This window comes from Elephantulus edwardii, unplaced genomic scaffold, assembly GCF_000299155.1.
Source record: "Elephantulus edwardii isolate Elephantulus edwardi_28Jun2011 unplaced genomic scaffold, EleEdw1.0 scaffold00103, whole genome shotgun sequence".
Classification (NCBI taxonomy): Eukaryota; Metazoa; Chordata; class Mammalia; order Macroscelidea; family Macroscelididae; genus Elephantulus; species Elephantulus edwardii.
In genome coordinates this window covers 10,063,905-10,078,161 of record NW_006399853.1, presented here as the reverse complement: position 1 = coordinate 10,078,161, position 14,257 = coordinate 10,063,905, and the positions used below count along the sequence as shown (strand labels likewise).

The following is a 14,257-nucleotide window of genomic DNA, read 5'->3' as shown; positions in this document are numbered from 1 at the left end:
ACTGCCTGTGCTGAGATTGTCACCACAATTTGTTGTTGTTGTTGTTATATGTCATCGAGTCACTTGCGATTCATAGTGACCTACCCTATGTACAACAGCCCTAAATCCTGCTCTGTCCTGTTCCAATCTCACTGTCTCTGACACACCCATCCCATTACCCCAGTCACTGAATCAATCCATCTCCCAGAGGGCCTTCCCCTCCTGTGCCTGCCCTCCACTTTTCCAAGTATGATGTCCTTCTCCAATGACTGGTCTCCCCTTACACCATGACCAAAGTATGTGAGACAAAGCCTCAGAATCCTTGCCTCCAAAGAGCAACCTGGTTTAACCCTTTCCAAGACGAATCTGTTTGTTTTCTTAGCAGTCCATGGTACATTCAATACTCTTCTCCAGCACCACAACTCAAAAGGCATCAATTCTCCTTCTATCCTCCTTAGTCATTGTCCAACTCTCTGATGCGTAACAAGTGATTGCAAAGACCATGGCCTGTATCAGAATCATCTTAGTCTCCAGAGAGACACCACTGCTCTTCAGTACTTTAGAGAGGTCTCTAACAGCAGACTTTCCCATCGCAATGGGCCTTTTAATTTCCTGACTGCTGGTGCCAAGAGTGTTGACTGTCACCACAATACTCCCTACCAACTAGGGCACCAGAGATCTTAAAATAAGAAAGTAAGATAAAACAGTCCTTCCGGCAAACTTCTTTCTACAGCCAAGGTACACTGAGGGGGAAGTATACACCAATTTGCCATGAAATACAATGTTCTCCCAGCAATGTATAATTTTAAATTAAGAAAAGATACAACTGCGAAGAGTAAGACTTGAAATCTATGTCTTAACAATGAAAATGGGAGAGAGAGAACATATACACAAAAGTTTTGTCAACATGAAATGCACAGCAATAGCAGAAATCTTCCCCCTCCCCCGAACATCTATTATCCAGTGACAGCTGGAGAGGGACGCTTTCCTCTGACTTAATCGTGAAAATGCGTTTGAGTATCAATTTATAAAACTATACCTTTGAAAATATGCTGGAGGGTCACCTACAAATTGTTTCCAACACAGCAGAACATAACCACCACAACAACATACTTCAAAAAGTAAAACTAGTCCACACACCCAGGCTGGTCCATGTATAACTGCCGCTTCTGCTACAAGCAGCTGAACCTATTAATAGTGCTGGACATCTCGCACCAAGTGGCCTCTTTTTAACAATGTCAGTGACTCTTAACCCTTTATTTCTGTGAGGTCAGGGTGTCATTGCTATATGGAACAAGAGGTGGGACACCACAATGTTGCCCTCAGAAGCCTGCCGTAATCTTAAAGGGACACACGCACATTGGTGAAGGAAACCTTGCCAAAATCCTGTTTAATGTGCAACTTTGCAAGGCTGCTTCATGACGCCCCGTCTGAGAGATGGATAGCTTCACACTCACCCAGAACGTAAATAAAAACCACACAAGGGATAATTCATTAAATTGCCATTAGGACTCCTTTTTAAAAAAAATTAAATATTCAATATGATTTATCTAAAAAAGTATGCTATTGTGTGTCAGTTTTTCATGAGACTTAATCCATTAGTATTGCTGACTATAGTAGCATAATTCTTAAAATTTTAAGGAGGAGGACACATTGTCCAGAGATATTGATTATATATAACACCTATATACTCATTTACATTATAGTTAATAGTATAGGTATAGTAATAAAAATACAGGTATACAAGCAGAAGCAAATACACAAACATAACGTAATATTCTTGTGATTTGGAAACTGTAAATAAATATCTCTGAAATTGTCTTAATAGCCATTCTCTTTTGCTACGGAGAAAATATGACTGTTTTAAAAATGTATTTTAAATATAGAGTATGATAAAACTTGAACCACATCCAATAAAGAAGAAAGCACACATCCCATCTATATTCTATTTTTTAAAAAGGTAAAAAACAAAGGTTTTCATCTTTTTGCACGTAAAACAAGATCAATCCCCCAAAATGGCTGCTCTGATTATATGTACTTTAAAATATGTGGTTCAAAGGAGAGAATGTGGCGAGACTTAAGACAGAATGCTAAGCACACCAGAGTGTGCGTGTTGGCCAAGGCACCCCGGCTTTACTTCGTGGAGCCGATCAATAGATATTAGCTTTAAAGAGAGAGAGACAGAAAGAAGCGGCGGCATATTTTTTTAAATGACAAGGTGAAGGTTTAAACTGTCTCAATCAAGATTCCATTTTTTCTTCCAGTTTTTCCAGCTGTTCTCTTGCAGCCAAGACTATCCCTAGCAAATAAATTTAATTAGTTCCACTTGGTCATAGCCAACATTTACACAGATTAATCCATATTTCTTTACTTTTATAAGACAAACCTAACAAACACTTTATAAGACAAACACTAACAAAGATTGGGAGGTGGTGACTCCGGTAAGAAAACATTGGCACGTCAGACCCTCCCAGCCATAAAGGAACATTTCAATGGCTTCTCTGTCTTTAGCAAAACCATAGAGATAACCATGGCGTCTGATGCTTTAATTGCTATTGTGATCAGACTGTTTTTAACAATTAAGTCCTGGATTATTTAAAAAAAAAAATAAACATTCAAGTGCTCAAAATGCAAGCTTATATTTCTGTCACAATAGAATTTCTAATTACTTTGTAAATGGAAATTATTATGGCAATTCCTTCTAAATAGCTGGGGGAGAAAATGAATCCAATTTTTCAGAATAAGAAAAAAAATGGTCACACTGGCCAGTTTTCTCTCCCATAGCAGGTTTGCTCAACAATGCTGGTCACACTGAAATTAGATTACTGGGCTTGAAGCAGATTTCTCTCAATGCATCTACCGTATTTTTCATAATGCAATTTATATAGGATTCTAGTCAATGAAACGAAATATCGGGTTGTTGTTTTTTTTTCTAAACCCTCACAAAAATCTATACCACAGCTTAATCAAGTCACACGCACGAAAGGTAATCCTAGCGACATGCAGACTGCAGTGCGGGTTGCTTTGACAACATGCTAAGGAAGTCATTGCAGGCATTTAAACTGCTGGGAAATTGGGCCTTCCTGCTTCTACTATGCCATGGCACAAAGTGAATAAATCAACTGATAAAAGGCATTCATCACATATGTTTAAACGACTTTTATACGGATTATAACACTGTTTATGTAGCATTAACTCACTGTCTGAAGTAGATTTTTGAGTTTAAGCCTCTCGGTTAACTTAACAATAAAAGAAAAGCTGAGTTAGGTGTTCTCTTGTGGTTTTGGTGCAGACTTAAAAAAAAATAAAATCACTGTACTGTTTTAATGAGGCTTCCTAAGTGTTCAAAACCCCACTTGTTATTCCAGAATGTAAAACTGGGTTATTCTGCTTAATTTGAAATGTAAAATGTTTTTCTCTTCAATGAACTAAATAATTGCTTTACATTTTTAAACTTTGCAGAAAATGAAAACAAAACCTTTCTCCTCTCTTTGCAAGGTCAAGTCCGATCTGACTCACAACTGACCCTCCCATGAGTTTTGAAGGCTGTAAATGGCACTGGGGAAGAGTGCTGAGCTTTTGCCGAAGGGGCAGCTGGTAGATCTGAGCCTTCATGGAGAAGCTGTCTTTGGGATTCCCTAAGACAATACCCTTCAGACTATGCCCTTTGAAACATAATAAACATTAATAACATATTAAGCATTAGTAACATAATAAACATGAATAATATAACAAGCATCAATAACATAATAAAGAGTAGTAAAAGAAGAACAATGCAAATGGAACAGATGAAGAACCTAGTTGTACAAAAACATGAAAATGGAATATATTTTCTTAAACAGCTACTAAAACAAACTTGTAACTGTAGATGGCTAATTAGCTTTCATAAAAGTTAGATGTTTCTAAAACAGAGCTCTGGGAGCATGGTGTGTTGTGCATTTCACTACTAACCGGAAGGTCAGAGGTTTGAATCTACCAGCTGCTTGGTGGGAGAATGATGCCTTGGGGTCTGAGGGAGGGCCACCATGGACGGAACCCAATCCCAGGCAGTCTTTTTGTTTATTTTTAAATTGACCTTCAGAGAGGTTGGAAGTGTCTGAAATCATCTACACTTAACCAGGATTATTGTTTCTCATCAATGAACTGATATATTCCTCCTGAAAGTAACAAGTAGGAGCCACCACCATTATCTCATATTTTCCCAAAACCAAATGCTCCCCAGACTGGACAGGTACTTATCTGCAGCAGTCGCACATGGCTATAATTTTTTTGTTAATTTGTTTTACTTAATAGACCTTATTTTTTTTAGCACTTTCAAGTTTACAGAAATTTTGGATAGGACATCTCTGTTCCAAAGAGCTTCTAATCCCCCAGTATGGAAATCCTCCCCCATCTCATCAATCTCTTGCATTAATGAGGTAATTTGTTACAATGGATGAACCAGTCCTGATATGTTCATTATGATTTACAGCTTACAGCAGAGTTCACTCTTGTGCTATACAGCAGTGCTAGACATGAAGTGTCACATGCCCATCATGTAATGCATCATACAGAACCATTTCACTCCCCTAAAAAGCCCTCTGTCTTTTCCTTTTTTAAATCATTCTCATTTCATCCTCTTTGAACTCTGTAGTCATTATTGAGTGGCATTTAGCTTGAAGTACATTTTGTGTTTGGTGTTTACACTTCTTTACATGCTTGATAATATAGATAATAGAATAATATAACACAATATACTATAATAAAAATACAGATAAAAATGTTCCATAGATGTTTAAATAAGAAACCACTATTTAAATTGTTTGCTTTAAAGCATTTTGAGACAACATTCATTTCTATGTTAAATGTATAAAGACTATCTAAATTTTGGTAGACAGCCTATATTACATATTCTGCTACTCTAACTTTTATTTTGGGAGATGATCTATATTATTCTGCTACTCTTTTATTTCCATAGGCAGCCTATATTACATATTCTGCGACTCTAACTTTTCTTTTGGTACATGGCCTATATCATTCTGCTATTCTTTTATTTCCGTAGGCAGCCTATATTACATATCCTGCTACTCTAACTTTTATGATCTTCAGTTATCTCTGTAATAGGAAAATCTTTTGTAACAAAGTGTGTACATTCTCTTACAAGTTACAAAGCTTTACTAATGGCCCCAGCTCCAGAACCAGAAAGTCTGCAGAAAATCAAATGCACACCTAGCAGGTTTGCCATCAACAGGGACAACGATTAAACTTGGCCTGAACAAGAGTTTCTACTTTGCTCCACCTGAAGATCAAAAGGACATTAAAGAGTCTCATCAAACTAAACACAGCCATCGATACAAGTGCCAATCCATTCCATCAATATATTCACTCCGAGCGTAACTGACTTTAAAAACTCTCTTACTGAGCAGAGCTCTATCAACACTCTGTTAAAGAGGCCCATGCTCACCAGAGGTGATGTCGTCGTCCACAAGGTCATGCTCTTCCTCCTGGACTTTAGTTTCTGGCCCTGAGGTGTCAGAAGCGCTGGTGACAGTCTGGATGGATTCTGCTGTGACTCCAGCTGAAGGAAATAGGAAGCACATGTTTAACTTTAAAACACGAAGAGAAAGTGGGCTGAGGTGTTTAAAGCTACGTATGTCTGTAAAAATAGGTACATGTATATATGTATCCATACAAGTATGTATATGTGAGAGTGTGTGTGTGTGTGTGTGTGTGTGTGTGTGTAGAGATGTATACATATAAACCTTAAATACAGACCCACTGTCATCAAGTTAATTTCGACTCCTGGTGACCCTCTATGGGATTTCTGAGGCTGTAAATTGTTACATGTTGGGTTGAAAGGTCAACTGGTTTGAACCATCTGGTCACTCAAGAGGTGAAACTGTCTCCTCCTGTAAAATACACAGCTTGGAAACCCACCAGAGAGTCATTATGGGCTGGAACAGACTTGACAGCAGTGGGTTTGGTTTCATACCTCTGACACACACACATCTGGTTCGTTAATTTGTAACTCTTTAGTTTTATTTAGTGGTAGTAAGAATCTGCACTACAACCCTGAAGGCACGTGGTTCAAGTTCATGAGATGCTTTACAGGACTGGATGGACAATCTCCTCCAGTGCGATTACTACCTCTGAAAACCTGCTGGAAGGTCAGTTTATGGGTTGGTTCCAAAAAATGACACACCACCACCACCACCACCACCACCATCACACACACACACACACACACACACACACACACACACACACACAGCAGGGTTCAGATCTGATGTTCATTCACAGGGTCACTATGAGTTGTACTCAATTTAACATGACCTAATATGAACATCATGTTTGTTAGAGCGGAGGGGCGGCTAAGGAGATGGATCGATTCTGAGTGGAGTGGTGGGAATAAGTGCGTTTGAGATGGCTAGGTTGGCACAGGATAGAACAGCGTTTAAAGCTCTTGTACATAGAGTCGCTATGAGTCGCAAACGACTCAATGGCACATAACAACAACAACAATCTAAAGGTGTGTTGTTCAAATCCACAAGATTCTCCACTGGAGGAGGGGCGATCTCCTGTGTCAGTCAGATTCCACTCGACAGTACATAACAAGAAAAACAAAACAAAAACCCAGCACCTAGCAACAACAACGTGTGTGTGTGTGTGTGTGTGTGTGTGTGTGTGTGTGTGTGTGTGTGTTGAACAAAATATTCGTAACTGTGGTGGCCCAGTGATAAGGAACCGCACTGCCATCTCGGTGGTCTCAGTGGTACATGATTTCAAATCCACCAGGTGCATTCTCCTCCCGGGTGTTTTACTGTGTCTGAAAACCTCTGGGTGGGTCAGCTATGAGTCAGTTCCAACCTGACAGCACCTAACAACAACTATTTGTTTCTAGAACTTTCATTTGCACTGGGGGTTCTGGTGGTTCAGTCTGTAGCAAGATACGGAGCGAGCTCAGCCGGGGCATCTCCCGCGGTCTGAACTCACCAGCAGCTCCGGGGAGAAAGACGGGCAGTCGTCTTCTCCCTTTATAGACGCTTCCCTCCTGTCAGAACCGACTCAGAGTCTGAGTGAGGATATACTTACATGGCTACAGACTGGATTTACTTAAGTAAGATGTGGAAAACAAAATGAGGATACTAAAAGATGGCAAATGTTTTTGCTAGTTTTACTTCATAGGTGAATGTTACTGCTAATTAATTGATTATGATATAATCATGCTGCAAATGTGTGTGTGTGCACGCACAAGTGCGCGTGGAAATACTAGTTAAGTAAAACACTACTTTAAAAGTTTACTTGTTCTTAAGGGAGCTCTGGTGGCCTAGTGGTAAGAAGCTGCACTACAATCCCAGAGGTATGCAGTTTGAATGCACCAGATGCTCTGCTGGAGAAGGAGGGGTAATCTCCTCCTGTATCAGTCAGATCTGATTTGATGGTACACACACAAAAAAGAATAAAATTTTTTTTACAAGTTTCCTTGTTCTTACTATCAGTTTGTTTATAAATTGCAAATAGGGAAGAAGGATGAGGACAAAGAATTTTTTAAATTAACTGGAAAAAAAAAATAAAGCATTACCCCCAAATAGTGCAACAAACTCCTGTGAAGAGAGAGTTAAGGGATTATGGTCAGAATATTATCACAAGGAAAGATCCTCCCTGAAAGTGGACTTGGGCTGGAGAAGAGGTCACCTGTTTCCACTCCATAAATCACAGGAGGATTTGCTGATCCACGTCCCTTTCTTACACACTTATCTTTCCGTCTTTGATAATGTATTTTGCTGTTTGTGGGGCACAAACAACTTGTGCCTCTTACTAGATAAGAAGTGTCACTGGCGAGGGGACCTGCTGTTCTTAAAGGCTGCGGCCTCCAAAGCCCTGTGGACACGTGGGTCACCACGATCTGCAAGGTTTCAGAGGAACTAACCACACTGTGTTTCTATCATGTTATTCTTAACTTGCAATGGCTCGTAGTGGAGCTCTGGTGGCCTAGTGGTAAGAAGCTGCATTACCATCTCAAAGACACGCGGTTCGAGGCCACCAGCTGCTCCACAGGAGGGAGATGAGATGGGAAATCATCTCTCATGTGATTTAGAGTCTCTGAAAACACTCAATAGGGTCAGGTATGAGTTGGTTCCATTCAGCAGTTTTACAACAACAGTAGTCGTTTAGTGGTAAGGAGGTGTACTGCCAGCCCAAAGGAACACTGTTCGAATTTACCAGCCAGTCAGAGCACGGAAGATGCAGTCTCCCACCAAGCAATTAACTGCCTCCAAAAACCTGTTGGAGCATCGGTGAAGAGCATGTTCTGACTCAAGGGTACATAACAACAACAAAGCAGGTCGTATCAATGCTTTTCATATGATCATCAACAAGTATTGGCAAATCAAGCACTCACAAATTGCATTATTAAAAGTTATTCCATGCAACAATGAATGACTGGAAACCCCAAGTCTCTGTAAACTTTCATTACAATTAATTTAAAGCTATTTCAGGCACTGAACCATCAATGAAATTTTATTAATAAGTACATCAGTAACTACATAGCTAGGCTCCAGCCAGGTATTTTAAAACAAACATCCAAGTACATTTTTCTTGAAAGATGTTGTAAGCATTTCTGTGCCAAATTCAACATGTTTATCAATACCTGATGGATGGGGTGGTTTTTAATAATTAACCACTATTAACGACCCAGAATCCGACCGACGATGATAAGGCAGTTTCCAGTCCTAACAATCTAAATTTGCAGATGAAAATCACCTCTATATGACCAGCGCCTGTTCAAAGTGGCTCTAACAAAAATAAATGCATGTGAAAGGTAGTCTCTATGATGTTTGCAAAGCTATTGCTCCACAGAAGTGTTTTTAATTGTTGTGTTCACAAAATAAAATTTTTAAAATACATAATTTACTAGAAAAATAGTATTCTGTTAATTACTTAATTAAAAAATGGCAAGGAGTAAAATAATCACAAAAAAGCAAGAGATAAGATGCCAAACAGTCTATTCCTTAATAGAGACTCACTGTTTAAATGCTCAAAGTTCATTATTTCACATTGGCATTATGCTGTCTTATGTACCATCAAGAGGGAGCCCGCTCACATCTTACTGCCCAGCTCGTTTTTCAGAAACTGTAAATCCTACAGGAAGAGACTGCCCATCCTTCTCCCATTTTTTTTTTATTGAATCAATAGATACACTCTTAACATTTCCAAATATTGCTCTTTTCTTGTTTATAGAAATGTGGCAATGCATTAATAAATGCCGGGTGGTAATTTTTCTTCCTTGTAAAATCAGTGGACTCAAAACGAAAACACAGGGGTTTATGCAGGAACAAAGTTTACAAATCTATTTCTATTTACTCTATTTAGTCAGAGGTTAAGCACTCAGAGCCATGTGATTTATAAGCAGGATTGAATTTGTTAGGAATCCTGTCCAATCCTGTGCCATCCCAGCATCTCTGACATGCCTGAACCTACTGCTGCAGCACTTTGTCAGTCCATTTCACTGGGGTCTTCTTCTCCTTCATTGACCTCCCATTTTCCCAAGCATGACGTCCTTTTCCAAGGAATAGCCTTGCCTACCCAACGTCCAAAGAGTGAGAGGCAAAGCTTTGTCATCTTCGACTCAAGGGAGCATCCTGGCTGGAGAAAATGTCTTGGATTTCTTTTAAGATCACTAAATATTCCAACTCCAGTCAAAACAGGAGTTGTAGATATCGGTAACAAACTACCTTCGCATCCCAAGCTTAGTAGAAGACGGAAAAGGTAAAAGATAGTGAAAGTGGAAAGAGCATGTTTCTACAGCCACTTCTCAGAGCCTCGTGGCACACGTAAGATGAATTTTTAACAACCTGCCAGAGGAAAAGGATGGCTGGGTTTCAAGTTTTGAACAATAGTTATGTTTCAAAAATAGCTGTCATTATTTAATCCTTCTAAACATAGTGAACACTACTCCCAAAATATACTTTTGAAAAAACATTTCAAGCTATTCTAGGAAAGTGAAAACTTGAAGGGAAACACCAAATCCATGGCAGGAAGGTAAAGGTTTGGTAGAAGAATTAACTATGAAGTGACATGAGAGATTGCATGAACTGATGCTGGTGCCCTGTATCGACTGTGATCACAGGCACGCAATTTTAAACATCAAATCAAAGCTCATAGAGAGCTGAAATGAAAAACGGTGGATTTTAACATACACTACACTTCAGTAAAAATAATTACGGGGGAAAATGATAGAGCAGAAGGTAGTATAACATTGTTATTAATAAAAATTGTGAGCATAAAGTGATTTCTAGTGAAATAGAAAAATGGGGTGGGGGAGTCTTATTTTCTTCCTGATACAAAATGTCTATACTTCCCAAGGTATAAAAATTATTACTTCATCACCATCCAAGAAGATGAACTATTCCTTGGAAACATGAAGAAGAGAGCACTTATAAAACACTTAGGTGGAAATTTTGGTTTCTGATAAACTGAAGATCAAGACTATAAAAGTGGTCAACAATTATATGGTAGCAAGTCACTTCTATCTCATGTGCTTGATGTAAAGGAGTAGACTTGTCAAGTGAGATAAAATTTTATATGACTTTCTTACAGTGTGTGTATCCTCTTAGCACCTGGTAAAGTGTTGAGCATCTCATAAAGGTGAGACAAATACAACTGGAACAGAACTGAACTGCTTCAACCCTTATGACAAAAATAGTGTCATTTAAATACAATATAGCAGTAGCTGTGGTTTCACAAAAGAGAGAACAGGATGATAAATGAGTGAGTGAGTTCCCGGCTCCACATTTCTGCAAATAAAAACAGAGTGGACAATGTATCAGACACTGCTGCTTTTGCTGTTAGCTGCCACCAACTTGGCCTGACTTACAGACTCCTTCACAATGTAGCAGAGTACTTTTGGGTCCTATGGAAGCCTCAAAACTGGCCACAAAGTGGACTGCTGTCACTCATGCATGGATTTTTGGAAACAGATTGCCTTTCTCCCTGGTCTAGCTTGGTCCAAAAGCTTCACAGGGCCCAGCTCAGCTCACACCAACACACAATGCCCGGGCGGTCCTATCAATGGGGCTCTACGCTGTGAATCCACAGCCTGTCTGTCAGTCTGCAGTACCATGGTGGCTGGATTACATGTTGCCGTGACCGTGGAAATGATGCTTCAAACACCAAGAGGCTCATTCATAGTGCCTAGGTTTCAGAGGACTAAGCCAGCTTAGGAAGAAATCTGGAGATGGACTTCCAGAAGTGAGTCCATGAAAGCCTTGGGGGCTATAACAGAGCCCAGTCTGACTCTCTTTCTTGGGCTCTTCCCAGGAGGGATTGATCAAGGGACAAAGACATGTTTGGTGAAGGAGGAAGGCCAGAACAGGCAAGGCCAGCCACAGTCTCACAGGTGAGACAGCCACAACCATGGACTTGAACATGACGGTGAGTACGAGCACGAAGCTGGACTCTGACGGTTTCTGTTGTACACAAGATCGTCACGGGGGTGGGCTGATGCTACGGCAGCCACCTACGCGTACTGTGAAGGAGGAGGGAACACGGAGGACAAGATCCGAGCAAGAGAGCTAGGACCTGGCAGCAAAAGAAGGAAGGAAGTGCATAAGAGGGTTCTTGATCGTCATGCCACTGAGGCTTCCAAATACTGTGATCATACATCATTGAGAGTGATTGAGATATACAAAACTGTCCCCACTTGTATGCAATATTTTTAATCACTTTTGAAAATCACGTACACAATACAAATAGGGAAACACAGTATTCAAAATCAACGGCAGGAAACCGTGCCCAAGTCTCCCAACCAGTAAAATAAGACATATTGTTCTAAAATTTCTCTTCAAAGGCTTGTAAATTGTCTTTATTACCATTTTACTCCTGCTGGCTAATAATGTCTGAGAAATAGAAATAATACACACTCATAAGCCTCCGGTATCATGTAATCAACTTAATAAGCAAAGATTAAATATTAAAATTTAATACAGGAACACTTAAAACACAGCAACTTCAGCTATACTGAATTAAAACCATTCTGGCGCATTATAATTGCATCCTTTTATTGAAAATTATATAGAAGTAATAAATAATAGTGTAGAGTTCAGAAAGAAAAGGGACACTAACGTATTTACGAATACTAACAAAACCTCTAATTCTCCCAGTTAAGAAATGACACAGATTTCCGCTGAAATTGGAAAACCGAAACCGGATGTGAATCTCACGCAGAGCAGGTATTTTTTAGAGCTCATCTCAGTGGCTCCTCACTGCAGCTTTCTCGTGATGTAATGAAAACGTACCAGAGGAAACCATTTGCTTTGCACATGAACCTTGACTAAAGTAAAACTTAACAACACGGAGGCGAGCTATAGAGAGCTATCGCTTCTCTTCAGGCAGAAGGCTCGAATTTATTGGAAGCAGATCCCTGCAGCGGCTGACCAGAGCAGCCCCACATTCCCTGCGATCCTTATGACAGACAGCCTGCCTGCCTGACATTAATTCACTTCACACCACGGCTATCGATCTGCAGCCGGTGCCCCAGTCTCTCTGCACACATTGCCTGTCTGGCTGCCTCCATCCACATCAGCACATACACACAAAGGCCAGAGAAAGATAACCTTTTGCTTTCCATTAAAGACACAGTATCCACTTTACCTGCTGGAATAATATAAAAAAATATAAACTCTAACAAGATGGACCTTGTCTGCTAGAAAAGTCAGCCCGTAAGAAATGGTGAGAGTATTTTCCTGAATTTGCAAGGAGATCATTTCAATTTACCCAAGACAAGTCAGTTTATTTAAAGGCCACAACGCAATTAGAGAAATAAAATTATAATTAAAAAGAAACAAAGTGTTCTCCAGCCTGAGTAAAGTCTTAAGAATTTAGTAACCACTTGGTGAAATGAATGTTCATTTTTACTTCCAAAGAAATAAAATACTTTCTACCAATATTTTCTTTTTTCCTTTTTAGAAAATCGTTTCTCATATGCAATGTAATTTACATATTTACTGAGGAATACACAACAAAGAAAAATACAGGTGCGGAGTGTTCAACAGAACCATAGAATGATCCTGGCGAGACTATAACGTTTTCTTCTTCTTCTTCTTCACTAAAACAAGTCTGCAAATGATATATGGTGTAAATCACACCTAATACTTTTAATTCATTGCATGCACCTTTTCCAGAGATTTCTTTTTGACTTGCAGGCTATGAGCTGACTCAACACCAATTTTTGGTTTCAGAAGACACAAATAAAACAAAGATTTATTGTTCAACCTACAAAGTGTTGTGAGACAAAGCAAATCGGTCTCGACACACAATTGTTCTCAAGCATCAATTCTGAATTTTACCTTCTAGTTGATGCAGGCACCCAAATTATAAGCAGAACTGTATCCCTCAGAATTGTTTAAAGGGCGCTCTCCTGAGCACAAAGGCGCCTTGGAAATTCTTTCTGGGTTTTCTTTTTTCCCTTTTGTCCTTAAGATTGGCCAGGAGGAGGCTATACTACCAAGTGGCAGCAATAGTTGTCGTTAGGTTTTATCAAGTGGAATACCACCCAGATGCCTTATGAACAAGAGACTGGAACCCTGTCCTATCCTGTGCCATTCTCACAATCACTGCCATGCACACACCCACTGCTGCAGACATCTTGTCAATCCATCTTGCCAAGGGTCTTCCTTCTCTTGCTACTTTTACAAACATGATGCCTTTTTTTTTTTTTCAAAGACTGGCACCTCTGGACAAAATGTAGGAAGTCAGGGTGGGGGGTGGAGCGGACACATAAAATTTCACCATCCTTTTCTCTAAGGAACACCATGATCACATTTGATCCTAGACAGATTTGATGACTATTATGGCAATGAAGACACTGTATTTAATAACAAATACAGTCACTACAAGTGATACTGAGGGCACCTAACAACAACAGCCACAAACAGCTACAGGACAGTGATTGTGTTGCCTGATTTCTAAAGCAATGTTTTCTAGTATTCAAAGGAGACTGACGAAGATCACTGAAGCCAACAATGGCTTCAGGCAAAGAAAGCTAAGCATGAAAATAGGACACATCTGAATGAGAGGGGCTGGCATGCCAATATAGATACAGTGTAACTGGAAGGACAGGAACATGTAACCACACAAAACTCCCTCATTGACAAATATTGCATGGTGCCACTGTTGTAGAATGGGACTGTCCTTGGGGTTGGGGAAAGACTGAGTAAGATGGGTTCAATAATGTATGCTGCTCTGAAACAGAGAAGGGAGAAAACTGTTTAAAAGAGATATGTGATTAGGTATTTCGGTC

General features: G+C 39.7%; 1 protein-coding gene across 2 annotated transcripts in view; it reads right to left on the bottom strand.

Moving 5' to 3' along the window:
• The window catches only part of WDR7 (WD repeat domain 7), a 349,149-nt gene that overhangs the window by 213,674 nt on the left and 121,218 nt on the right, over positions 1–14,257 (bottom strand). For both annotated transcript variants that reach the window (XM_006891734.1, XM_006891735.1), the window contains one exon: positions 5,423–5,536. In XM_006891734.1, coding sequence (XP_006891796.1) covers positions 5,423–5,536 — 114 coding nt within the window. The remainder of the gene's footprint in view (positions 1–5,422; positions 5,537–14,257) is intronic.